Source organism: Linderina pennispora (assembly GCF_002104995.1).
Source record: "Linderina pennispora strain ATCC 12442 chromosome Unknown DL89scaffold_11, whole genome shotgun sequence".
NCBI lineage: Eukaryota > Fungi > Kickxellomycota > Kickxellomycetes > Kickxellales > Kickxellaceae > Linderina > Linderina pennispora.
The window spans coordinates 733665-759480 of record NW_024468259.1 but is presented as its reverse complement, the minus strand read 5'-3'; the positions used below and the strand labels follow the sequence as shown (position 1 = coordinate 759480).

Below are 25816 nucleotides of genomic sequence, written 5' to 3'. Positions count from 1 at the left end.
GCAGTCAAGGCCTGACTCACTGGACGCCAACATATCATGTGCTAGCTGCAAACGAGATGATGAATTTGGATGACACACAGGCAGAAGCAATAGTACTTGTGGTTCCAAATCCTTATGATCTTAGGAACCCATGGATCAAGACCTTTAGGCCACAATGGCTGGCCATACTATTCTGGGCGACCGGCGCCACTACTTAGATGGGCACCTGCCCTTTCACCTGGCGATTCCTCCTTCCTTCTTTCATACAGCATATTTCATACATTCAATATACGTCGTGGAAAGGTGCTTGAAAAGTAAACGTGTTCTAGACAGTTGCAGGAGGCTGTCTACCCAAGTGTATCGTACCCGAGACACAACAGTACCAGTGACAGCCGAAATGTCTGAATCAGTGGATAGTGCACTGAATAGCCAAGAAGTGCCTAACATTGAGGCTGAGCATTATTCTGCACGCTCAAGACCGAATACATCGACCAAAACTGAGCACCATAGACCAATAACATGGTCATTGTCTCATGAAACAATCACGCCCTCAGATTATACCCAGATCGGCATCGGGATGTTTACAGATGGGTTCATGAAGGCCAGTCTGATCGTGGACTTACAGTTGATCCCATTGCTGAACCTGACTCAATACTCGAGGGTCATCCCAACATCTCCCCGGGTATTAGTATGCTGGATGAGTATGGTATCAATAAAGTTCCAGGATATGCAAGTCTGTCAGCGACGTACGAATGTGACGGTGAATAAGTAAACCTTGAAGAACCGATGACAAATAAGGATAGCACTGAGAGCAGCCCTAGCTGCAATTGTGGCTCTATATTGTATCATGCTAATTTTAAGAAAACTGCTTGGGATCTTGGGCTCGCTTAGCAGCATCGGCAAGGTACTCAAACTCGCCGGACTTTTCGCACATGCTGCGGAAGATGCCGTCCTGCCTGTTGAGCAGGTTGGCCGGAGTGTCAAACTCGGCAACCTTGCCTTTGTCCAGTACCAGCACGCGGTCATAGTCAATGATGGTGCGCAGCCGGTGAGCAATGCAGAACAGGGTCGAGTTGGCAAACTCGGAGCCACGGATCGTGCGCTGGATACGGTCATCAGTATCAAAATCAACTGATGCTGTTGCCTCATCCATGATGATCAGTCGTGACCGGCGCACCAGAGCGCGAGCCAGTGCCACTAGCTGACGCTGACCTAGTGACAGGTTCTGGCCATTCTCCTTGATCTTGGCCTCCAGGCTAGTGAATATGCCTGACATGTGCTCCAGCGAACTATCGATGGCGTTGCCTTCAAGCACACTGATTGCTGTGCTAGCAGTCTGGCTGCCATACTCACGCACCAGATGTGCACGGTGCAGCGCATCCCACACAATCTCATCAGGGTACTCGCTGAACGGGTCAAGGTTGAAGCGAATAGTGCCGTTGAACAGCACTGGGTCCTGTGGAATGATCGTGACATTGTGACGGAGATCCTCCAGGCCAATCTTCGAGATGTCAACCCCATCGAGCATGATCCGGCCCTTGGCTGCCTCGATGAACCGCAGGAATGCCAACGACAGCGTAGATTTACCAGCGCCAGTGCAGCCAACCACACCGATCTTCTCGCCGTGCTTGATCGACATGCTCAGGCTATGCAGCACTGGGACATTAGGCACATACTCGACGACCAGGTCCTCAACCTCAAGGTCACCAGTCCTAGGCCAGTTGCTGACAGGCTTGTTCTCGGGCGTCGACTGAGCACTGGCCTCCTGGTCAAGCTTTAGATACTGGCTGACCCGCTCAACACCGTTCATGTTCAGCTCGTTGTCACCATAGTTCCGGATGGCAAACAGCATATAGTCTTTAAACTGTAGTGCATGTACCAACGCAAATCCAGCAAGACTGGCGTCGAAGCTGCAGACATTCCACAAGATGAAGAAAGCACAGAAGAATGACACTGTTGCACCTGCAGCATCAAGTCGGATGGACATCCAGCAGCTCGACACCATTGTCAGGTAGAACGGGCGATTCAGCTCATCTGATCTGTTAATAGCCTCCATGATGTAGTACTTTTTGAGACCAAATGCGCGGATTGATGATACACCCTGTATCAGCTCGCCAAACAGTGACAGCAGCGGCGCTGAGGCATTTGACTCAAGTCGCTTCAGCTCGCGGGTTGAATCCAAGTAACACTTGGCAATCACCACATATGCTACTGTGATGACAACAGTAACAAAAATGAATGGCGGCATAACTGCAGTGATGATGACGATAACACCCAATGCAGAGGTGAAGTCTGCAAACATCCAGATGAGTGAATCTAGGGTGTTCGTGCCAATAGACTCCATGTCACGGGAGAACCGGTTAATGATCCGGCCGAATGGTGACGAATCAAAGAAGCGCGGTGTGGCATGGACAACTGACCTGATCAGCTTTGCATGCACATTTCTGGCGGCTTTGATCAGTCCAGAATATGCATAGGCAAGCTTGATAAACAGCGCAAAAACTTCGATGACACCGATTGCCAGGTAAATACCAATCCAAAACGATACTGTATGCTGGCCAATTATGTTGGTGTTTGCTGCTGGTGATACTGTGTTAGTGGAATCAGGTAGAACTACATGTGGAGATGCTATATTGTTTGCCGTTACCCAGATACAGATCCAGTAGTCTTGAACAATTGTAACCACTTTGGCCAGGGAGTTTAACAAAAGAACAGCAAACCAGTATGAGTAGCCACTGCATGCCGAGAAGAATATGCCCCAAACCTCCATTTTGACCCGTCCAGTCTCACGCTCCTCGTCCTCAACCAAAGTTCCTTCAAGGTTTACCGGATTGATATCTGCACCCAAGCCCCCGTCAGCGACCAGTTTGTGCAGACTCTTGCTGTTGTACTCGTCTTCCGATGTCGGGTCATTGACAGCCTTGGCCCGCTCGGCATTGCCATCATCTTCGATGCCATCAACTTCCTTGCCCTTTGATCCATCGTCAGACTTGGTGTCTTCCTTAGTGTTGAGCTCAGCAAGTGTGGCAGAGAACTTGCCCAGGGCTTGCAGTTCCTGCGGATTGCCCTTGAGTGCAATCTCGCCCTCGCGCATCACCGCGATGTACTGCGCATACGGAAGGCACATCGACACGTGGTGGGTGACGAGGACACAAGTGCGGCCCTGCATCAGCGATGTCTTGTTCAGCAGGCATTCCATCAGGATGTGCTTAGCAGTGTGCGCATCGACAGCCGACAGACAATCATCAATAAGTAGGATCTTGCGGTCCGAGTACACAGCACGCGCCAATGCAACACGCTGCTTCTGGCCACCCGACAGCGTCACGCCGCACTTGCCAATCTTGGTCTGGTCACCAGCAGTCAGGATCCGCAGATCAGGCTTCAGTGCATAGACACGCAGCACCTCCTCGTAGCGCTGCTGATCATACGGCTCGCCAAACAGGATGTTCTCGCGGATGGTGGCATTGCGCAGCCATGCCTCCTGCGTGACATGGCCAATATCGCGAATTGCCATCTGTTCGCGTGACAGCTCGATAACATCTTGATAGCCCTGGTTCGAAGCGATGCTCTGGTCAGCATTGACAGTTGGCAGCTGAATAGACCCGCTGATCAATGTCATCTCACCAATGAGCGCTGACAGCAATGACGACTTGCCACTGCCCGTCGGACCAGCAATGACGGATAGCTCATTAGCAGGGAAGCGAATATCGATGTCCTTGAGCCTGATTGCAATCTTATCTGGCTGTTCCTGCTGGCTGTCCAACGAAGCATCTGAATAGGTCGAAGCGTCTGATATCAGTGGTGTGTTCTTGTCGACCTTCACCATATACCTAGTATCATCGGCTGAATTAGTCAAGTTGTTCTTCCCATGTGTGTCCCAGATTAGACTGGCATTGACAAATCCCAGCACATCACCACTGCCATCTACTCGACAGATCCGCTTGTCGAGGTCCTGGGCCTGAGGCATCGCAAGGTATGAATCGATACGTTTCAGCGACACATAGCCCGAAATGACCCAGCTCAAAAGGTCCGGGAAATGCTCCAGTGAAATTCGCAGGAGCTGGAACACTGAGATCGTTGTAAATTCAATCTCAGCATTGATTTGATGTCCGAATATGCCCGTGTATGATGCAAGTATCAGTACCATGACGATCATCGGTGACAGAGATGTGACGATGGATGCATTGGCCCAGCCGAGTAGCCATCTCCACATCGAACCCAGCTGCTTTTCGTGGTGCGCGTCGATCTTTTTGAGGAACTGGGACTCCCAGCCATAGAGCTTGACAGCCTTGATTCCTTGCAGAAGCTCTGTAATCGCTTCCACATGCTCGTCGCTCAGCTCCGAAGTTTTCTCCTCAAGATCGGACAAATAGTAGAATAGTTTCTTTGTCAGTGGGTAATACGGAATCACGATCGAGAATCCGATGAGCGATGACTATCCCAGCAGCTTGAACATGTAAATGACACCAATGACTGCTGACAGAGGCAGCGTGTACAGGTCATCCAGGTAGGCGACGACCTTGGTGACACGGTTGAGATTTGTGGTGAGCAGATTCATTATTTTGCCACTTGTCGCTTCCTGCGCCGACTCTAACCCATTGTCGCTGCTATCCTCGTCGCCATCGCCTGTGACACCTTCAAGTGATCCCTTTGCACGACGGTTCAAGGTCTTGGTAGACAGCTCGCCAACCAAGAGACCCTTTATGCGGAAATCCATATGACGGCCAATCCACATCGCTTGGTCAACAAGCTGCACATTTAGGAGTGTGAAGACGAACAGCCCGAATGCATCTAGATATGCACTACGGATCGATTTTGCTGGAGTACCACCCACAGTAGTATTGCCAATAATCTCGATCGACTGCAGAATGCGCTGCAAGAAGAACGGGCCAGAGTAGTTTAATACTGCAACAGCCACAGAAAGCAGCAGCTGAGCGAGGAGCTGAGGGGCAAACGTCAGGATTAGCGACAATAGCAGAGACCGACCTGGTTTGCGGTGCTTTGCATAGCGGCTCCAGTTTGGAATCGCCGTGTCACTCGTATCCAGTTTGTAAAGATCCGCATAATCGAGCTGACGACGAGAGCCCTTATAGAATATGTCGCTGTCCCACAAGAATGTGAATGTATCGAACAACGAACCACTATACTCAGGTGTATTGACCAGGGAAGGGGAGCCATTCTTTCCACGTGTTTGTGCCAACGGTGTTTCGACAAAGTCTCTGTCCGGCTCAGCATCCACATATTCCTCGGTCTCATCGGTGCAGGGTTGGTGTGGGCGGAGGAAAATTGCACGGTGCTGCGCGGCTCCATGGAAGAAAAACAAGACAGTGTTAGTGACTGTAATCAAGAGCAAGTAGTGCGAACGCTGCGAGGCACCAAACCAGAACGGAGCGTCACTGTTCTCAGGTATAAAGAACAAGAAGTAGACCTCAAGCAAGTCCAGGGCGAGTAGAATACCAATAGCCCAGGTCAAAAACAGCGGAAACAGCCCTCTGTACCAGATGCGATCGGCAGCGCGCATGAAAGCCATGTAATAGAATACTGATGCTACTGCGATTGCCAGCATGGCTAGTACAAGGCCGCCAGAAAGTAGCCTCTCATGTGTTGCTTTGGCAGAAAACTGCCATCCGAGCGAGAGTCCGGCCAGAAGAATCGACAGCAGGGTACTGGCCGCACCGATCGTGGCACGGTTGTCGACCAGGCGGGTGTTGCCTGGTGGGCGGCGAACTGGCTGCTGTACCTGACAGAACGATCAAAGGGAGCAAGACTCCAAACCGGAAGCAGTCGCTGCGCAGAGACCAGGACCAGGTTTTGCCATTGCACAGTCTATCGCGACCGTGTGTAGCAGTTGATGCAAGGGATGCGAGCTGTGTTAGAATCTCAAGATCCGATTCCTGTGAACTACATAGTTTTTTATCCTGTTGTTCTTTTTCTTTCTTCTTCTTTTTGGCTGTGCCACCTGAGCGATGGTATGAAACCTTTTCGATCACCTCTCCCTTCCTACTTCTCTTTAGCTTTCTTCATCAATATATATTCCTTGACTCTGTCACTTTCTATTGTTGATACGTTCACAACATTCGCACATTTCTGGATTAAGATATTATCGCTTGACAGTTTATTCAGAATCCGCGCTACACGAAAGCTACACATAAAATCATATATAAGGTATCTTTCGCTACTCGTTTCTTTTTTTCTTTTGCCCTACACCACCCACCGTGTGCTTTAGACCTATAACAAGGTGAAGACATAGAACTTGGGTCCACGTATGCAATAAACAGTGTATTTCTATGTAGTTTTTTATTTTGCAACACTCCAAAGCCGTGATGACTTTGGCCCCTTTGATAAACACCATTGCTAATTGTCACCTGGACGCTGAATATATAGATATCAACGCTCCGCTAGTTGTATATAGGTATGGCCTGGATCTACTTGTTACCTATGATACTAAGCTGACTGCTTGGCAATGCAAACTCGACAATCACTGTCTAAATTTGTAGGAGAGGCAACCATGTACCTCTCATAGCCCATGATCTTTGGATACGCATTCGCATCTAAAACACGTAGGGCGAGATAAGTATATCTCGATATAATCGACAAATCGTAATCTTTCAGAATATTAGAGGTGATTGAAAGCAGCTACATCCAAGCAAGGGCCCTATCTACGCAGATGCAGATGCTATAACTAAAGCCAAAGAAGTTGCAGCGGGCTTAATCCCTGCAAGAACGTCCTGCCATCATGGGCCATTCAAGACCAAAAAAGTTGTGGAAGGAGCCATTCCAAGTTCAATCCAGATTGTTTCTTGCATGGCGAGAAAATTGCCTTGCAGTGCAATAACACAAGGTCCTGTAGTATGTGGGCTGTGCATGACGACAATAGGCTGTATGCGTTGAGGCTCTTATGAGCATATTTCTATGAAAGACAGCGACTTTTGCGCTTCAGCAAAGGTAATGAGGTGGTCGGTCGAAAAGATTGAACACACGTCATCAACTGCTCTTGTATAGGATTCTCGGATGCAGCATCAGGAAGTGCATAACCCACGGCTAGTGCTAGCGAGATTGGGATCAAGCTCCAGCAAGCTGTGAAAGATGAATGATTCTGCGCAGGATCTGGGAGCCATTTATATGGAATCTTGGACTCTAGGGTCTTCGGTATCGAAGAACCTCTGAAGAAGCTCCGCCGGTTTTTTCACCACCATTAGCCATGCATTCCCTGCTTTGCGAAATCGATTTTAAAGACCGTGTCCATTGATACGATTGTATTGCGTCCTGCAGGTTTCCGATAAGCAATGAGAACAGGAAAGTGTTTCATCACTGGCCATATTGCGCGGATTACCAGATAGTGGTCTGCGTCTCGTGCATTGATGGCATAGCGAGTTTCCACTCGCATTTAAGAGAGCTGAAATTCTGGCCAACCGCCAAGCCACCAATAGTCCTGAATGCGGCTAAAGCAAAAATCGTCCGAAATAGTTCACCTCAACCATGTCACTGTTACTATGCTCGAGCTGCGAATCTCCACTTCTCCTTCAGTGCAACAATCTCATGCGCCAGTATCGCTTCTTCCATTGCGGCCGAGATAGGCTAGAGTTTAGGAAATGCCCAGTCTGCCCTTTGCGCATTTTGACAAAAGGGATATCACGTCCGCTAAGGCTGTTTTGCTCGTCAAAAATATCTATGGCCATAAAGTGATGCCGCCTTTAGGGAATGAGTGGGATCCAACGGATACGCCGCACGTCAGATGGGTTTGATATGACAACACCGTTGGGTTCCTTGACATAGATCCTCTCCATATGCGATCGTAGTTTTGCAGTGCTCTCTTCACCAGTTTGCCGCTGAGGTTGATCCATGGTAGCGTGCTTTCCTGGTTAGACGAGGTAGCAGGAGGCCTGGAATATGGCGTCAGAGATGATTACATAGAGGACATAGATAAAGGCGATACACTGAGAAGTAGGATAAGAAAAGAAACTGACCAGGTTGAACTAACCGATGTCGTTTGATGGCTGTTAAAGGTGGTTCTGCTGTATGGTCAAAAAAAAAAAGTGGAAAGCAGGTTTTACAATAAGCGGTGTATATAAATAGAGCCAGATATATGTACCAAGCAAGTATAAGCTGGAAGTCCAATTGAACCTCCAGCGTTGTAGGTGCGCAGCCGTTTATATAGACTAGGCATAGCAGTGGAACATACCATATAGAATCTGATTGCGAAACTAATCTAAAAAACAGATGTCTCCTCATCCCTCTTCTCACTTGCTTAAACTAGGCGAAAGTAGCATGGCAACAGTGCTCTACATCTGTACCATCACATTGCCTCTTGAAGACATTGAAGAAACATATACTTTCCAGACTATGAACCCGAGTGATAGTCTGAGCCATAAATCAGATTGGTCTCCTCAGCCTTCACTGGGAGCCACGATTTGCAGAGTACCCTGATATTTTGAGACGGATTGTCGGCCCAGACGTCACGGTTGTGGATCCACAGGAAAGGGCACAGTTTGTGGATACCTTGCAATTTGGACTGTTTACGTTTGAGCTCCTTCCTGCCAGCCTCCTTATCACCTGTAGAACCGAAATGCAAGCTAGACGGATGGCAGAGATCCAACCATTCTCCTGCTACAGCGGGAGATGCGGCCATTCACTTTGAATGACAGGTGTCCACAAGTGGAAAGTCGACGATATGTGTATATGAATCAAATAGCCAAAGTGATAAGAGATCTAGAATAATTAGCACAGGAATGGACGGGACGCATGTAATTACCACTTTATCTGCTTCTTGTTTTTCCACAGGCAACCATTGTGCCTTTGAATGCGCTTAGTGTCTGCAGTGGCCAGATAGGCCGGGGTCTCCGCGCCTTGGCTGGGCTGCAGGGGCGCGTAGGGCCCAGTCATATCAGTTTGGCAGTAGCCGGGACAGACAGCAGCAAAGAACAGATTGCGCGGATCGGGAGCAAAGATCCGGGCAAGCATGCGCGAGTAAGCGATCAGGCCAGCCTTGGCGACCGCAAAGGGCATGGGCGGGAATCCGTATTCGGCATACGTGCCTTTGCCAACCGACGAGATGAAACCGTTTTCTATAATGTGGAGACCGTTCAGGTTGAGTTCGTCCGACACCAGGACCTTTGGCAGCTCGCCCGAGAAAATGCCCAGGTGGGCCAAGGGCCGAGACCATGAAGATGATGCGGCCGCCAGGGCGCATATGTGGCAGCAAGTAGCGATGTGGTGTTGACAGCAGTAAAGTAATTCATGTGGACAATCTTGTGGGCGGTCTCCATGTTGCAGACGCGCGACACGCCCTTGCCGTTGTGGGCGCGCACGACTCCGCCGGCGTTGTTGATCAGGATGTCGACGCTCTGGGCGCCGTGTATTAATGACAGGTAATCGATAAACGTGTGTATGCTGTCGAGGTCTGAGACATCGAGCTGGTGGAAGCGCAGCTCGTTTTCTGAATGCGGCTTGTATCCGCGACTGCTCGCGCTTTATGTCATCGAAAGCGGCTTGGCCGCGCTCTACGTTCCGGGCCGTCAGATAGATGACCATTGGCCGTTCGGTCTGTAGAAGCAGGAGGCGGACTGTTGCTTTGCCAATGCCCTTATTGGCGCCGGTCACCACCGCCACAAGTCTGTTGTCTGCCATTATATCACGCGAAACGAGAAAAAAGAACAGGCTGGATATTCTGCTTTAATGATCGTACATGCACGGAAAATGCAGAGTGAAGGGGAGGAAAACAAAAAGTGGACGCAAATTCAGAAGTGTAATTTAATACTTGAACTTCAAGGCAAGGGAGAGCGGAGGGAGGAAAAAAGACGCAGACGGCATGGATGCGGGGAGAGTCTCGAGATCAGTGGTCTTTTTTATCTGCGACTACAAAAATCGGCTGATTCCGCGAAGCAAGTTTATTGCGCTGACCCCGTTCATGCAAATCGGCTGGCCGATAGACACCGGGGCGGAGGCGAAAGGTCCATCTCCTCTACCGCCCGAGCTTAACAGAAACATGCGTGTGCCGTCGACGCTCGGCGAAACAGCCTGGGCTGGCCAGACGGGCCGAGGGACCGGAAGTGGCTGGCAGCAAGGCGGCCAAAATCGCGAAATGAGTAGTCACAGCATGATCCAGAGATCCTCGGGGGACAGCGATCTGAGCCCAATCGGCTGGAGAAGGACACCCCCACCTCCTGACACGCTCTTGGCGCCAAGAAACAGCTGTTTTTTTGTCTGGTGCAGCCGTGCTAGCGCAGCTCTGGCGAGGAAATTGGAAGGGTTGTCTCTTGTAACGCGCAGTCCGGCATGCGGAACTAGAGCCCCCCTCTGGCGAATCGCAGCAAGACGTCTTCGGGTTGTACAGGTGGAAATGCAAGCGGGTATGACACAATTTTATTTGGCCCAGCCGTTCCGGGCTTGTTCCTGAGTGTCCGCTAATGGGCATCAGTTGCCATTGCTGCTGCCGCTGCTGCTGCCGCTATAAATACCGTTGGGCGCTGATTGCAAGTGCTTTTCGCTTAGAAAGGATCACCTCTTAGCCCGTCCTGCCAGTCTGCCTCCTGCACCTATTTGTTTTGCTTTTCTTGATATTGTCATTGCCTCTCTCTTCCTGGCGAAAACACACAGACATATTGCAAACCAGCGCCCTTTTGTATTTTCGCACAAAGCAAGCTTGTAAAAGTCTGCGCCTGCTGTTTTCTCCTTTCCCTCCCCTCTCCCCTTCTTTCCTTTATAGACTACGTATATACGCCCACCTTTGTTTCCTCTGTCCCGCACAACCCGGTTGATTTTGTTTGTTTTTTCTTTTCTTTTCCCTTCTTTCCTGTATCAGTAATTATGAAGATTTTTTCGTTCCTGGGGACCCTGCTGTGTGCGTCGTCGGCATTGGCCGGCGTTAGTACTCTGGCAGGCACTAGCCCCAACAACCAGGGCATCATCACACGGCAGACGCCGAACCGCCGGACTGTTCGCGTGGTGCGGCGGGATGCATCCCTCCCGGTCATGCACGAGCGCATTATCGGCGGCACCAAGGCGCCGGCGGGCAAATACACGTTTGCAGTGCGGCTGACGATTATCCGAGGCACCGAGACGTTCCTGTGCGGCGGCACGCTGATCGCAGCAGACACAGTAGTGACGGCAGCGCACTGCATGGTGGACGAGGACACCAACACGATAGCCGAGCCGGAGCAGGTGTACGTGGCATACGGAGCAGATGCGACGGACGCTGCAGAAGCAGGACCGACCGGTCAGCATTACAGTGCATCCAAAGTACAACCCGAAGCTGGTGACAAACGACATTGCGATTATCCAGATAAAGCCGGTGGACGCTGAGCTCGACGGTGACGGACGATTCCGGTGTACACCGGGCGATATCCCGGTCGACATGACGATGACGACGATGGGCTGGGGGAAGACGTCGAACAACGCGACGTCGCTGGCGAAGACCCTGATGGCGGTGGACGTGAAGGTGGGCCAGCCGCGGACGTGCGCGCAGGCCAACCCGACGTACAAGTCGGCCAGCGGGCCCGAGGTGTGCACGGTGAACGCACTGACGCCCGGCAAGGACTCGTGCCAGGGCGACTCGGGCTCGCCGTCGGTGATTGAGAAGGGCGGGCAGCTGTACTTTGTTGCGCTGACCAGCGTGGGCACGGACCTGGCCAACTCGGGCTCGTCGGACTGCGCGCTGTCGGACGGCCTGGCGTTCTACACGCATGTGAACTACTTCATGTCGTTTATCACCTCGGTGACTGGCGCCAGCGCGTCGACCTACACCAACGGCAACAGCACAAAGGACCTGTCCGTCGTCGAGCGGCCCAAGCAACGGGGCAGTGTCGCGCCTTGTGTCGATGCAGGGATGCATGCTGGCAATGCTTGTGTCGGTGCTGATCCTGTAGAGCAGGAGCGTGCATTTCTGTTTTTTTTTCCTCTTTTCCTTCGGCCCGTTGTTTCTCAAATAGACCACGCATCCACATGATTGCCTGAATTGCATCAACCTGCAATCTATGCAAAGACATATTTCCCAGATCCCTTTTACTGCAGACTCTGCATGTCCTGATTGGTACACTACCATCGCTGCGCTTTCACAAATGTATTGGCACATATCACTCCTTGCTACTGCCATTCGGCTGGCCGAATATGGCGCTGGGTGGAGGGTGGTGTGGCGCACTGCTGGACCGCATTGACCGGGTGGCGGCCACCGCGGCCCGAATGCCGGGGAGCTGCTGTATATGCTCGGAATACGAAGCATCGCCATTGACCGGCGTGACCGACCTTGAGCTGCCCGACGGCTCGCTCTCGGGCCGCGGCGACGAGCTGCGGAATCCCCGCTTCAGAAAGCCCACCAGCCCCGAGCTCGTGCGCCGGTGATGCACGTGCTGAGGCGGCGGCAGCGACATCTGCTGGTGCAATGTGCTGCCCAGCGTGGCATTGGCCGGGTCGTCGGAGCCCAGCATTCTGTACTGGCCGACAATGATGTCGGCGGTGCTTTTCGACGCATCGACTACGCTGAATGTGTCGACAATCGTCGATCTTCCAGCCTGTCATGGCCGAGGACTGCTCAGAGACGGCCCATTTCTGGCGGGACCGGTGGTCCATGGATGAGGACGACTTGCGCGTGCTGTCAAAGGTGCTGCGTGGCGAAATGTCCAGCCGGGCCTCGTTGATGTGCACCGAGTCGGCGTTCTCGGGCGTGTCCTCCATCGGCGCTACCTCGGCGACCAGCATCAGCCGGTACTCGCGCGAAATGTACTCGGCGTCGAACTGGCTCAGGCCCTGCGGGACCTCGAGCGTGTGGGTAGCCCTTATTTGCCGCACCACCCGGGGCGTGCCCGCCGACCCGCGCCCGCCAAGAGCCAGGCCGGTGGTGCTGCCATTGGCCACGCTGCCGGGCATCTGCGGCGGCGTGGGCGGCGGCGTGCTGGCTTTCAGCAGATCCGTGAGCCGCGACCGGGTTTTCCTGACCGTCCGCATGTCGTCGTTCTCGGCCCCCGCTGCAATCACCGGGTCGCCCTCGAGCGCATCCAGCCGGGAGCCAACCAGGTTTGTGATCTGTGTAGTCAGCCGCTCCTCGCCGCGCACCTGAACGTGGCACTGCACGGCCTCGGCAAAGTTGACCGCCAGCAGCCGCAGGCCAAACTGCGACTGTCGATGTGCGGGCGGCGACCGAGATCTTGACCTTGCTGCCCGGCCTGACCACGTCCTTGCTGATGGACCCCGCGAACTTTACATGGCAGGTGCCGTCGGGGACAGCCCACCGACTGGTCCAGCGACTTTGTCTTCGCCAGGCGCTTGGCCCTGCGCCTATGCACCACCAGGACCTCCTCCTCCTTGGCCAGGGCAATGCTGGGCGATGAGAAAAACGCCGCCTTGGCTACTTCCGCACGCACACGGTACTTTATTGTGCACAGCTCGCGCTCCAACGTCGTCGGCAACGTGCCTGGCAGAACCAGTGTGAACGGGAAGACGTGCATGCCGGGCTCTAGTGTCCCGCCGCTGTACAGGTCCCTTTGTATGTCCACTATGGGCGTCGACGCCGTGTTGGTGCTAAGCGGGATCCAGGCGCGCAAATTGACTGTCTCCTCGCCAAGGAGCAAGAGCTGCACCGAATGCACGGCCATTGGCTTTGTCAGCGTCAGCAGAACCCGGCCGTGGTGGCGCGTCAGCGCGGTCGTGTCGTCATAAGAGCCAGGGCCCAGGTCTATAGTCAGGTCGGAGGCCGGGCCACTGAACGGCATTTTTGTACAGAAATAAATAAAAAGAATAGGAAATATGTATACAGGAGGTGCGGGAGGGGAGAGAGCAAAGGAGAGGTCGGCCGGGCCAAAGCAGGGTCCCCCAAATCAGTTCTATTCTTAAAAAAAGAAATATATTTTTCGAAAATAAAGCGCGTGGGTGGACCAGGGGACCAAAAGTAGAACGAAACAAAAAACAAAAAAAAAATCAGTCCTGCATCTTGAGCATGTCGTCCAGGTTGCTCTGGTTGTGCTTCTGGATGTCGACGCGCTTGAGCTTGGACGCGGCGGTCAGCAGGCCGTTCTCGGGCGTCCACAGCTCGGGGTCGATGCGGATGTCCATCAGCTGACTCGGTCTTGAGCAATCCGTTGACCTTGGCGTGGTGCAGCAGATCGGCCAGCACCAGGCTTCCGGAACTGCGGGTTGCGGGCTGCGTCAGCAGCGTCAGCGTACGGGATCCCGGCCTCGTCGGCCCAGTGGCCGATCTGGCCCGCGTCGATGTTGACCAGCGCCACGGGCTGCGTCATGCGTGAGTCGGCGCACAGGCACAGGATTGCTGACGTACTTGCTGTTGCGGTAGACGCTCTCCAGCGCCTCCAGCGCAATGTACTCGCCGTTGGCCAGCTTGACCGAGGTTCTTCTTGCGGTCGATGATGGCCAGGCGGCCGTTGGGCAGCCAGCGGCCGATGTCGCCGGTCATCACCCAGCCGTCGGCGGTCAGCGTCTTCCTGGTCTCCTCCTCGTCGTCCAGGTAGCCCTTGAACACGGACGGCCCGCGCAGCCAGATCTCGCCCTCGTTGTTGGCCGCATAGTAGTTGGCCTCGGGCACATCCACCAGCTTGCACTCGGACGACGGCACCGGCGTGACCGATATTGGCCAGCGTCACGTCGCCGGGCACCTGCACTGTGGCCAGCCCGCTCATCTCCGTCATGCCGTAGCCCTGGATCATCGGGCACACGGCGGCGTTGATCAGCTTCTGGACGTGCTGGTTGATCGGCGCGCCGCCGGTAATCACAATCTTCAGATTGCCGCCGGTTGCCTCGCGCGTCTTCTTAAAGATGACGGCGTCCAGGAGGCCCGTCGGCAGGTTGTACGAGCGCAGCCACGTCTTGAGGGCCACGGCGCCGTGGAAGAGCTTCTGCACGAGCACGGGCTTGGAGCTGACCTGTCGCAAAATGCCAGCACGGATTGTGTTCCACACTTGGGGCACCCCCAGCATCACTGCCGGGCGCAGCGTGCGGATGTCCCCCAAACAATCCGTAACGTTATCTTCTGTCAGTGTGCGCGGCGATCCGTAGCCCACGCCCAGCCCCGAGTAGATGCAGAACGTCTCGACGAAAAACGCCAGCACATGCGACAGCGGCAGATACGACAGCACCTTGTCCGTCTCAAAGTCTATGTAGTCGGGCACCAGCTCGGCTATGGCGCCGCTGGTCGACATAAGCGCGCCGTGCGAGATCAGCACGCCCTTGGGCGGCCCCGTGGTGCCGCTGGTGTACATCACCAGCGCTGTGTCCTCGGGCTCGGCCACATGCAGGTCGCTCGGGAACTGCTCGCCCATGGCCACCAGCGCATCCAATGCGTGCACATCGAACCCACCCCGCACCTTTCCCAGCGCCGCCTCGGCCTTGGCCGACATGCCGTAGGCGTCGTGGAAAAACGCAATGTGCTTGACAGTCTTGACCTGCTCCATGACATTGGCCAGCACCGGCATCTGGTCCACATGCATGAGCACCAGGTCCACCTTGGCCTGGTTCATCGCATGCAGAACGCCCTCCTCGCCCAGCGTGTCGTACGCCGTCACCACCTGCATGCCCTGCGAATAGCACGCCAGCGCGCACAGCATCCACTCGCGCGACGTCGGCGCATAGATCATCACCCGCGAGTCCTTCACCAGCCCCAGATGCCGGAAGCCCGCGCCCAGCGCACGGGTCCGCTGGCCGATTTCCTGGTACGTCATCCATGAGTAGTCTGTCAGCCGAAAGTAGCTCCACTTCTTCGTGCTCTCGGTCGCCTGCCCGTTGACTGTGCGCCGCACCACCTTGTCCTTGGTCACTATCTCCTGGATCTCGCGCTTGCCCAGCGACTTCTTGTCGGGCTCCTGGCTGATACGGTATTGGAGCGCGTCGTAGACCGTGCGGATTCCCGGTGGCGCGCACTCCATCAGCTGCTTGACCGCCGTCGGGTACCGGTGCACTGGCGTTTCGTGCACGCCACCGGTGCCTTCGATTTCAACCGACTGGAAAAACTGGTGACTTCATTATAGGCTATAGGTTCGTTACGTAGTAGGAGGACGGGTAAAAATGGGGACGTTATAAAAAGTGTTTCTCTTTTTTTGAGGAAGGAAAGAGAAAAAAATTGGCTAGAGTCTTTATCAGTCAGACGAGGGTCTGGAAACTGGCCTCCTTTTTATCCAAGACCCGATCCTACATCTGCCGCGATTTTTCCCCTCTGCAATGCGCTTGCGCTCAGGTAATTTTTCTTGCTCAGCACATTCTCCCCCATCCATGGCCCCGGGGAAACCCATCCCTCTGCAATTGTTCTCCTCCGAGCCAGAGTGCCTCCAATCATGTGGGAATGCATGGCGATGGGCCTCTCCGGCTAGCGAGACCGCCTTTTGTCGTTAATTGCGTCGTCTAGAAGCCCTGGCCGTCTAGAAGATGTTATCGCCTGACACTGTCACATGAAGCTCGCAACCCCTCAGCTCACGCCCCCGGCCCCGCTGAATGTGCTTGAAAGTTGCTTTCAACAAAAAGGCGTAGACTGTCCAGGGGTTTGCTGGCCCTCCCTTGCGTCCCCCAAAAAACCAATGGCGCTGCCCTAGGACCGTTTACCGTATCCATGCCATCGATCGCTATAGTAACATTTCATGTTCCCCCCTCCCCAAACAATAGCCTCCTGGTATCCTGGGAATGCACAAGGATACCCCTAAACTAAAAGGGCTGCATCTGAAAGCGCAACAAACTCCGCTCTGCTGGCTCCGACCGCGAACCGTCGGCCCCCGAGTACCCCACCGATGCATATCACATGTGAAAGCCATCACTGCGGTTCATTATGTAACAGGTTTTCTTTGTTGTTGCTGCTGTTGCACAACGAAATAATGGATTAAAGGCAATTAATTAGACAGGGGCTTTCACAGACGAGCAACCTCGCCGATCCGCTCGTTCTCGTCACGCAGGTTGATGTTCTCGGCCGGGTCGACGGTCATCACGGGCTTGTAAGCCTTCTGCGAGGTCCAGCCGTACCAGAAAATAGTGCAGATGCCCAGCAGCGCCGAGATCACACAGCCGGCCAGCGCGCCCTTGGCCTTCTTGGTCCAGCCCTGCGGGTACACGAACGGACCGTACGGGGCACCGGTGAGGTCAAAGCCCTCGCGGCCAGCAGCATTGCCCGACGTCTTGATGCCGCGTGCCTCGCAGTGGTCGTAGATCTGCTGCGGCACCTCGAGGCTGCTGCCTGCATCAGATCCGGCGACTCGATAAAGATCATGTTGAGCCCAGACAGCGCGTGGAACAGCAGATGGCAGTGCATCAGATGGACGCCCGGGTTGTCGGCGCGGAACCGCAGCACCACGTACTCCATGCTGGGGATGGTCACGGTGTCGCGCATAATTGGCGGGGTCTTGGGCCGCGGGTTGTTGGTCGGGTCGTAGGGCGCCTCGCCACGGCCGACGATCTGGAAGTGGTGGCCGTGGAGGTGGAACGGGTGCGTGCCTGCGTCGTAGTTGTTGATGACAAACTGCACCTCCTGCATGTTCTGGATCACCTCGGCGTTGGTCTGCGGGCCATAGACGGTCTTGTTGTTGGCCAGCTCGCCCATCGACAGCGCGGTGAACAGCGTGGGCACCTTGGGCTGCACGTACGTGTTGTTGTTGAATGTGCCAGTGGTTGAACGAGTCGGTGAACTGCAGGAACCACACGTCAAAGTTGTAGTTCACGTCAAAGCCAAACGCAGGCACCTTCTTGTATGGCACCAGGGTGGCGTCGTCAAAGAACGACCAGTCGGCCTCGTAGCCCTCCTTGATCGGCGCATCGGCCGCGTACTGGATGATGCCGGTCGAGTTGTAGTCGAGCCCGGGCGGCGTGCTGTCAAACATGGTGATGTCCATGTCTGCGTGGAACTGGTAGTTGTTGTCGGTCGAGTTCAGCGCCGTCACCAGCACCGATGTCCGCTGCGCCGCCGACAGCATCACATTGCCCACGGTCATGGGCTCAGTATCAATGCCGTCCACCTCGATGATCTGCATCTCATGCCCATCGATCGAAAAATGGAACATGGCCTGCGCCGACATGTTGATAAGACGGATCCTGTACGTCTTGCCGGGCTTGAAGTCCAGCACCTTCTTGGTCGCCCCGCCCACGCTGCCGATCAGCGCGCTGTTGGGAACAGGCTCGGCGCCGCCCGGGTTCTTCCAGTTCAAAAACTCGTGCAGCAGGTCGGCCGACTGGTCATGGTACCAGTCCTCGAATGTCAGGGTGATGTCCTCGTCGTACTCGTGCGGCTCGTCGGGATTTTTGATGATCAAGGGCGCCCGCAAGCCGTCGATGTACTGTGCCGACCAGTGCGAGTGGATCCAGTACGTGCCCGTCTGCTGGATCGGAATCCGGTACGTCATGTTGCTACCCGGCGGAACTCCGCACTGCGTCACCATGTCGGGTCCGTCATAGTAGTTGGTGCCGTTCTGGTACAGCCCGTGCGCATGCAGGGTCGTAAGCTCGTTGAGCGAGTTGCGCATCTCGACCACCAGCGTGTCGTTGAGCGAGACCTCGATCGGCGGCGGCGGCCACACACCGTTGACACCGATCCACCTGGCGCTCAAAGAGCCCGTCCGGGTTCGCCTTCGTATAGGTGACATCCCAGTAGTATGTGACCTCCTTGGCTGCTGCGGTCGCCGCGAGGGCCAGACCGATCAGAGACTTGAGCATGATTAGGTGTGTATATTACTTGTCTGAAGAAAAGCGATGTGGAGCAGTAAGATGATATAATGTTTTTTCCACAACCAAGAAATAAAAAATAAAGTGGAGGAAAAGAATTAGGCGAGGGCGTCAAGTGCCGAATAGATAAACCAAGGGAAGGAATCAGACAAGACCCCCGTTCGCAGGCCGCAATTTTTATAACTCCCCTGCCCCTTCGCCAGGCAACGGCAAGTTGCCAAACTGCAAGCAGCTGGGGACAGACTGTCCCCCCCCGTTCTGCTCAAAGCGCCTGTCGGACAAGTGCGTGCGTGTTTGCCCGAGCAGGAGCAGAAGCAGAAGCAGAATGGGTAAGGGGGCACAGACAAGCGGTTGATAGTTTTTGGCGGCAAGTCCGAGAGGGCACGTATCTCATCAACTGCGTCGATCGCAGCTGACAGAGTGCAAGGCTTACAGCCATGCCTTTTTTTTTTTCCAGAACAACCAGTAAGGTTTTTCATTTGGGGGAGGCAATGGTAGAATGCTCCTCGGCTGACCAAGGCCCTCTTATCATGCAAGTGCAAGCGCTGAGGCATTCCTCGTCAGGAATTCATTGCCCGGCGCATCCCTCGCGGCCGCTCACAGGAGAAAATTTTTCTTCGCATTGTCAGATCGTGTTGCGCTCCACCTCCCTGCGCTAATTGTGCTGCTCATATCTGACCTGCCTGGGTCTGGTTTGTTAGACAATGGCCATATACAGTGTCATTCGCGCCCAGATGCACGGTCAATCCCTCCTAGGACAGTTCGTTTCCAACAGATAAGCGGCCTGCCCATGCACAGTCGCAAATTGGGCATGTTCCCACTCCCGCCCAGTCGGCGGCCGAAAATGCGTCGCCTTCGCCCGGGCGATATCGCAGCATCCCCAAAACGAGGCAGCAGCTCCGTGACTCGTTAAGGCAATGGCTCCATCGGATAGTCCTTGACCATGGCTCTCCCCACCACAGTGGCTGTGCTGAGCGACCTGTCGAGGATGGGCGCTCAAACAGATAAGGACGAGCTGCTAAAACTTCTCGTTTCTCCCAGACAACTCGCCTGTCCCAAGCAAATCGCTTGAGCACTATTTGCCCGCCCTTCCTGGCCGGCGTCGATCGGGTCCCAAAGGAAAAACCCATTGTGGTCAATAACTTTTCGCAGGTCAGATATGCGCAAATAATTGCTTCCATTGCATGCGGCGGACTTCGCCTGTGGAAGCTACGCGTCTCGGATTTCCCGAGAGACCTTTCTGTTCCAGCTAATGATCCTCGCGTTCCACCAGCCTATCTCCCACAGAGTCGAAGCTTCAGCCGTAGCGTCTGTTTCGAAAAGGATGTGCGCCGGATGGCGGACGAGTAAGCAGCAGCTGGCTGTCCCAACCTTATCCAGAGTTCATTGTGGCAAGACCGACATGGGGGAGATTGTTTCGCTGAGTCGGCCATTCCGACCGACATTGCAACCCCCCTCGTCCACTTCATCCCTCGCTCACCCCTACATTGCGCATCTGATTCTGCAAATGCCCGTTTTAAAAAGGGACGCCCCCTTCACGCCAGCCGGAGCCTGTCTTTGCTTGTTCTATCCAACCCCCAGTGCCTTTTTTATTTTATCTTTTCCACTCCAACACTTAATTTTCGCACAGCAGTAGCAATGGCAGACGTCTTCAACGTGGCCATCTTCTTCATCATCCTGCGCGAGACGCTCGAGGCAGGCATGATCATCTCCGTGCTGCTTGCCTTTGTCAAGCGGCTGTTCGCCAACGACCCCGAGTCGCTTAAAAAGCTTCGAAAACAAATCTGGATCGGTGCTATCATTGGTTTCGCCATCTGCCTCGTCATCGGTGTCGTCTTTCATTGTTCTCTGGTATACGGTCGCCAACGACGCGTGGAGCAAGGCCGAAAACTTGTGGGAAGGAATCTTTTGTCTTATCGCCGTCATCATGATCACCGCCATGGGCATCGGCATGCTGCGTTCGGGCCGCATGCAGGAGAAGTGGCAGTCAAAGCTGGGCGCCGCGCTGCAGGAGGACTCGGACAACAAGGGCTGGAGGACGGTTCATCAGCTGGAAGATCTTCTCGCGCAAGTACATTTTCTTCCACCTGCCCTTCTTCACCGTGCTGCGTGAGGGCCTCGAGGCCATTGTGTTCGTCGCCGGCATCTCCATCAGCACCACGGCCAAGTCCATCCCTCTGGCAGTCGTTGTTGGCCTCATCTGCGGCATCATCATCGGCTACCTGATCTACCGCAGCGGCAATGCCATGACCTTCCACTGGTTCTTCGTTGCCTCGACCGCGCTGCTCTATCTGATTGCTGCTGGTCTGATGTCCCGCGGCGTCAACTTCTTCGAGAACTACACTTTTGCAAAGTACGCTGGTGCTGATCCCGATGCCGGCGATGTCATCAATGTCAAGCAGAACATCTGGTTCCTTGACTACGGAAACCCCGAGCTCACCACCAACAGCGGTGGCTGGAAGATCTTCAACGCCATCCTCGGCTGGAACAACGTTGCCAGCTACGGCACCATCATCTCGTACTGCCTCTACTGGGCCGCCCTGATCGCCTACCTGCTGTACCTTGGCATCACCGAGAAGATGACCGACCGCACCATGAGTCTGTCCGCCAACGAGAAGTCCTCCGGGGAGATCTCGGAAGATACCTCCGATAAGCTCCAGCCTAACGTCGCTGTCCTCAGGGGTTAAATTTAATTCGACACTATTGTTTAGTATAATAACCACGTAATTTCTTACATCCACTTGACGCATGATGCACCGTACATGGCGCTTTTGGTATTGACACATTGCCTGGAACCCCTGTACATGGGAGAATATGTTCTCCAGGAAGGCTCTATAGGCTGCTGCTGGCCTAAATCCAATAATACACCAGGCCAAATCCATAATCACCATCGTCCGCTTGCATAGCACATCTCCGCAGCAATGAGGGCGCAGGAGCATGCTCTTTTCGACCACATTTGTCCTCTACGCATACGTCATTTTCCAGCCTATTATCTTGATCATGTCTGAGACCCCTGACAAGCAGCAGCAGACCAGGCGCTTTCACATCCCAACGGTGGAGGAAATTGAGAAGGCGCAGGAGGAAGCCAACCGGGTAGCCACCACTATCAGCCTGCCGCAGCCAGCTAGCCACACGCCCCCTCGCACCGCTCCAGCGCAAACACCGTCTCCTCGCCCAGCTCAGTCACCGCGGTATGCAAACACCACAGTGCTGGTCAACGAGCTGCAGCGCGGAAACCCGGTTCTTGCCTGCATCCGAAACGTGCGCTGGAGCTACTCTCGCAACATTGCCGCGGACTACGTGGTCGGGCAATCCGCCTGCATTCTGTATTTGAGCATCAAGTACCACCGACTGCATCCCGAGTACATTTCCAAGCGCATAGAGAAGCTCGGCAAGGGCCACAGGCTGCGCGTGCTGCTTGTCCATGTCGACACTGAAGACTGCAAGCTTCCACTGAGAGAGATCAACCGCACTGCTGCGCTAAGCGACGTGACGCTCCTGCTGGCGTGGTCACTTGATGAGGCTGGCAGGTACATCGAGACACTGAAGGCATTCGAGCACCGCTCGTCCTGATATGATCCGCGAGCGCATCGAGGACAGCTACATGGCCAGGCTGACAAATACACTGACTGATATTCGCTCGGTCACCAAGGCCGATGTGCTCACTCTGTCGTCAAATTTCTCCACACTGGAGGCGCTGGCTAAGGCGAGTGTCGCTGAGCTGACGTTATGTCCAGGAATTGGCGATCTAAAAGCAAAGCGGATCCACGATGCCCTGAACCAGCCATTTATATCCGAATCCTGAATTGCCACTGGCAATCCCCCATAGTCTTACACGGGGTATCGGCGCTACGCCTCCCGAGCAAAAAAAATTATTGGCAAAAATAGCGATCTCGATTATTCTATGCCTTCAGCGCTGATTTCCATTATCCACCATGTCAGCAGGTGTCACCTATGACGTCGTGAACCTCAGACACGACGACAGCAATGCCGAAATCAAGCGGATGGACCTGGCTGCCTTGCTCAATAAAGTATAGCGGCCCAGCACAGACGCAAGCCTACTTTGTGGTGAGCAAGGGGAACGATCAGACAGAAGGTAAGCGCGTTGCACCCACACCGAACCTCCAATTTAGCTTCTGCCTCCCACCTTGAGTGTGGCCACATGTCGTCCATCTGACACATATTAAACTGCTAGCTTAAGCAACTCGTGTGATCGTAGAAGCGTCGTTCCGCGGCCGCCGCCTGTGTGGGCGCCGGATCCAAGTTCCTGAGCAATTTACCGGTCATGTGCTTGTCGAACGTGTCAGTTCCCAGTGCCCACAGGACTTGGCATTTGAAGCCAAGGAGGCCCCTGCCACACCAGTCGGACAGCGCGAGCTCACATCGGCAGGCGAATTCAGCGAGATTGTCGTGTGGGAGCACGACAGGGCGCCAATGGACGACGACGAGTTGATCTCCTCCCTAGAATGGGTGGAAGTCGCTGCCAGCATACATGCAGACTGCAGTGGTGCCTGAATAAAATGCTCTTCTTTTCACAGGTCGGGCGGGGTGCGTGGCAATGGTCATGCACCTTTTTTGTCGAGATTCCGGATTATATGGCACAGGACAGTGGCGAAGAATTGCAATGTTTGTCACGCCTGGATGATATGCCCCGTGCGCAGTAGCCGTGCCAGGCAAAAATAAGGATGGGCGAAAAAGATGGCCACAACCAACTACCTGCCGACTACAAAGGGGCGGAGACAGAAGGGTATGAGGGACATCACGCCTACAATATCCTCTCCGAGCAGTAAACTCGACAATAGGAGTGCCAGCTCCGACTGCTGCAATAGCAAAATTTCACAATTGTTTTTCTCTGTGGGCAGGGTGCGAGCTTCGAGAAATCTGCCCGAGTCGTATCCGTTTAAAAGACCACAAATGCTGCCACGCCGGCAGCTGAAGGGCCGTACTCTGTTTTCCTTCTCTCAACTCTCACCAGCCCTCACCAGCCCCCAGCCTCACCACGACATCTCTCACCTGTATTTGATTGTAAGGTATCTATCTCGACATGTCCCGCTTAAATAACTGCTCTGTTGCGCCACCCTCCTCTTGGCCTTGCTGCTAGTGCCATGGCCGCTGTTTCTCGCTCATGCTTTTCATCAATTTACTGTGCCCATGCAAGCCGTGCTCTGGCAGTGCCATCTTAATATCTCAGCTTACTCCTCCCCACATTCCGACACATGCAGCCATGCTTGACATCGAGCACTCACCAGATTCCTCACTGAGGAGGAATACGGAGAAATTAGCTGCGCGATCAAAAGTAGCCGCCCGACCATGCTCGTCTCATCCCGCACTCCTCCGCTTTTTTTTTCACGGCCCGACAATGGCCATGAGTCTCTATGGTGGGATGACTCGCATTCTGCGTGGTTACATTAGTTTTTCCGTGTGGTTAGCGCCGGCCAATATTGTCGTTGTCCTTTTTGGCCCAATTCACGCCAGCAATCACGATTTAATATAAGCGGTATATGGACGTACATGACTAATACCGAGTTACCCGATTCCTATCCCTCTCCCTGTCCCTCCCTGTCCCCTCCCACCTAACTGTCATTTGGTTTTTGACTTCCCACTAACCAAATACCTCTGTCTTTTTGCATTGATAGCTGTTTATCATGAAGATAGCTGCGGCAGTTTGTACTCTACTGTCTCTTTTGGGCAGCACCGCTCTGTCGAAGCCGGTCCCCCGTCAGGCCAAGCGCTTTGGCAGGGGCGGAGACACCATCCGCGCTGTCAACCTTGGCGGACTCTTTGTCCTTGAGCCGTGGATCCGGCCGTCGCTGTTCCAGGAGTGGCAGGGGTCAAGCCTGTCGGTGGTGGACGAGTGGACATATTGCGCTGCATTGGGCAAGGAGGAGTGTTTGAGGCGCCTGAAGCAGCACTACAACGAGTGGGTTGTCGAGGATGACATTTCGACTCTGGCGGCACTCGGACTCAACCACATCCGCATTCCCATCGGATACTGGGCTTTTACCGTCAAGGACAACGAGCCATACGTGCAGGGGCAGACTCCATATTTGGAGCGCATCCTGGGATGGATTGGCAAGTACAACCTTAACGCAATTCTTGACCTGCACGGTGCGCCGGGATCGCAGAATGGGTTTGACAACTCGGGCAGACTCGGTGGCATCCACTGGCAGGACAACTCGGAGAACATTGACCGGACAATCGAGGCACTCGAGGGCTTGGCAAGGATCGCAAACAAGTATCCGAGTGTCGTCGACGCGATCGAGGCTGTCAATGAGCCTGCCATCTGGGGTCTAAGCGAGCAGGGCATCATTGATTTTTACAAGCGCGCCTACACCGCCATTCGTGAGATCGCACCTCATGTACTCTATGTCATCCACGATGCGTTCATGTCGCCCGACAAGTGGGACGACTTCAACATCAAGGGCTGGGACAATGTCATTCTGGACACACACACCTACCACGTCTTTGTCAAGGACCGGCTCACGCTGTCCCGTGACGGCCATCTGCAAGCAACCTGCCAGGATGCGGCCAATGTGCGCAGATTCAACACCCACCTGTGGACGGTGACTGGCGAGTGGTCTCTGGCCACAACCGACTGTGCCAGGTGGCTCAATGGGTTTGGCAAAGGTGCGCGCTGGGATGGGACAATGAACTGGGAGATGAACGGACCAGTTTACCCAGGCGCCACCTGCGCAGGCCAGAACTCGATTGGTGCCTGGGACAGCAGCACTCGCACCTTCTTCAGACAGTTTGCGGAGGCCCAGATGGATGCCTATGAGGCTGGCAGCGGCTGGGCATTCTGGAACTTCAAGACCGAGGAGGCCGACGACTGGAACTACATAAAGCTGGCGCAAAACGGACTTATTCCAGTGCCACCAACGAACCGCACGTACTCGAGGTACTCGCTCGAAGGCAGCCATTGGTCCATAAGAATCAGCTCGCCATGGTGCCACGAGTGATGCCTGTCTCCCATCTGATCTGTGTAATTTCTTTACCATTTCCTTTCGCTCTAATTTTACTATTCACCTCTTTTTGGCATGGAGTGCTCAATAGCATGCATAGTGTGTCTGCGCCCCCTCACTGCAGTGACCAGAGCCCGTAGTACACAGAGCGGAAAGGAAGGTGGTCATAGGAATTTGTACTCAGTCTGCTAAACTATGTTTCGCTGAGCACAATGCAATAGGTAGTTGGGGCCAAAATA

At 54.2% G+C, this 25816-nt stretch overlaps 10 protein-coding genes across 10 annotated transcripts; 5 read left to right on the top strand and 5 right to left on the bottom strand.

The window, feature by feature from the left end:
* Positions 1-807: 807 nt before the first annotated feature.
* On the bottom strand, positions 808-3039 carry DL89DRAFT_269198 (P-loop containing nucleoside triphosphate hydrolase protein; the record flags this gene model as incomplete). Its single annotated transcript, XM_040888197.1, has 1 exon — positions 808-3039. A coding segment is annotated over one exon (2187 nt), but the record flags the coding sequence as incomplete, so codon positions are not given.
* Positions 3040-8637: 5598 nt separating this feature from the next.
* Positions 8638-9768, bottom strand: DL89DRAFT_269197 (uncharacterized protein). Its single transcript, XM_040888196.1, has one exon. It carries the CDS (start codon positions 9604-9606, stop codon positions 8728-8730), a length of 879 nt encoding a protein of 292 aa, XP_040741902.1. The 5' UTR covers positions 9607-9768; the 3' UTR covers positions 8638-8727.
* On the top strand, positions 9698-10698 carry DL89DRAFT_41501 (uncharacterized protein). Its single transcript, XM_040891637.1, has one exon. It carries the CDS (start codon positions 9788-9790, stop codon positions 10373-10375), a length of 588 nt encoding a protein of 195 aa, XP_040741901.1. The 5' UTR covers positions 9698-9787; the 3' UTR covers positions 10376-10698.
* Positions 10699-10785: 87 nt separating this feature from the next.
* Positions 10786-11843, top strand: DL89DRAFT_324182 (trypsin-like serine protease; the record flags this gene model as incomplete). The annotated part of the gene is made up of 3 exons (XM_040891436.1): positions 10786-11145; positions 11180-11749; positions 11802-11843. The coding sequence occupies 3 exons, from the start codon at positions 10786-10788 to the stop codon at positions 11841-11843; spliced, it is 972 nt and encodes a 323-aa protein (XP_040741900.1).
* A 207-nt stretch (positions 11844-12050) lies between these two features.
* DL89DRAFT_294565 (uncharacterized protein) lies at positions 12051-13682 on the bottom strand (the record flags this gene model as incomplete). Its single annotated transcript, XM_040890533.1, has 4 exons — positions 12051-12477; positions 12533-13089; positions 13124-13168; positions 13203-13682. The coding sequence occupies 4 exons, from the start codon at positions 13680-13682 to the stop codon at positions 12051-12053; spliced, it is 1509 nt and encodes a 502-aa protein (XP_040741899.1).
* Positions 13683-13887: 205 nt separating this feature from the next.
* On the bottom strand, positions 13888-15845 carry DL89DRAFT_275540 (acetyl-CoA synthetase-like protein; the record flags this gene model as incomplete). Its single annotated transcript, XM_040889323.1, has 4 exons — positions 13888-14035; positions 14134-14248; positions 14311-14524; positions 14580-15845. The coding sequence occupies 4 exons, from the start codon at positions 15843-15845 to the stop codon at positions 13888-13890; spliced, it is 1743 nt and encodes a 580-aa protein (XP_040741898.1).
* An 888-nt stretch (positions 15846-16733) lies between these two features.
* On the bottom strand, positions 16734-18746 carry DL89DRAFT_269195 (Cupredoxin). The gene is made up of 6 exons (XM_040888195.1): positions 18490-18746; positions 17913-18446; positions 17874-17891; positions 17544-17852; positions 17157-17491; positions 16734-17130 (listed from the first exon to the last, which is right to left on the bottom strand). Exons 1-6 carry the CDS (start codon positions 18604-18606, stop codon positions 16815-16817), a joined length of 1629 nt encoding a protein of 542 aa, XP_040741897.1. The 5' UTR covers positions 18607-18746; the 3' UTR covers positions 16734-16814.
* Positions 18747-20253: 1507 nt separating this feature from the next.
* DL89DRAFT_324179 (iron permease FTR1) lies at positions 20254-21302 on the top strand (the record flags this gene model as incomplete). The annotated part of the gene is made up of 3 exons (XM_040891435.1): positions 20254-20445; positions 20498-20656; positions 20688-21302. The coding sequence occupies 3 exons, from the start codon at positions 20254-20256 to the stop codon at positions 21300-21302; spliced, it is 966 nt and encodes a 321-aa protein (XP_040741896.1).
* Positions 21303-21615: 313 nt separating this feature from the next.
* DL89DRAFT_259268 (excision repair cross-complementing rodent repair deficiency, complementation group 1) lies at positions 21616-22420 on the top strand (the record flags this gene model as incomplete). The annotated part of the gene is given in 2 exon segments (XM_040885677.1): positions 21616-22145; positions 22165-22420. The coding sequence occupies 2 exon segments, from the start codon at positions 21616-21618 to the stop codon at positions 22418-22420; spliced, it is 786 nt and encodes a 261-aa protein (XP_040741895.1).
* A 130-nt stretch (positions 22421-22550) lies between these two features.
* Positions 22551-25574, top strand: DL89DRAFT_294561 (glycoside hydrolase; the record flags this gene model as incomplete). Its single annotated transcript, XM_040890532.1, has 4 exons — positions 22551-22646; positions 22693-22711; positions 22835-23063; positions 24308-25574. 4 exons carry the CDS (start codon positions 22551-22553, stop codon positions 25572-25574), a joined length of 1611 nt encoding a protein of 536 aa, XP_040741894.1.
* Positions 25575-25816: the final 242 nt, after the last annotated feature.

What these genes read in the sequence shown, in the direction of transcription:
- DL89DRAFT_41501 (XM_040891637.1), top strand. Translation starts at nt 9,788, where the DNA reads ATGGATGCGGGGAGAGTCTCGAGATCAGTGGTCTTTTTTATCTGCGAC.
- DL89DRAFT_269195 (XM_040888195.1), bottom strand. Translation starts at nt 18,606, where the DNA reads ATGCTCAAGTCTCTGATCGGTCTGGCCCTCGCGGCGACCGCAGCAGCC. An exon ending in GGCACATTCAACAACAACAC is followed by an intron (nt 17,492 to 17,543) that starts GTACGTGCAGCC and finishes TCGATGGGCGAG; the next exon opens with CTGGCCAACAACAAGACCGT. An exon ending in CTCAACATGATCTTTATCGA is followed by an intron (nt 17,131 to 17,156) that starts GTCGCCGGATCT and finishes TGCAGGCAGCAG; the next exon opens with CCTCGAGGTGCCGCAGCAGA.
- DL89DRAFT_269197 (XM_040888196.1), bottom strand. Translation starts at nt 9,606, where the DNA reads ATGGCAGACAACAGACTTGTGGCGGTGGTGACCGGCGCCAATAAGGGC.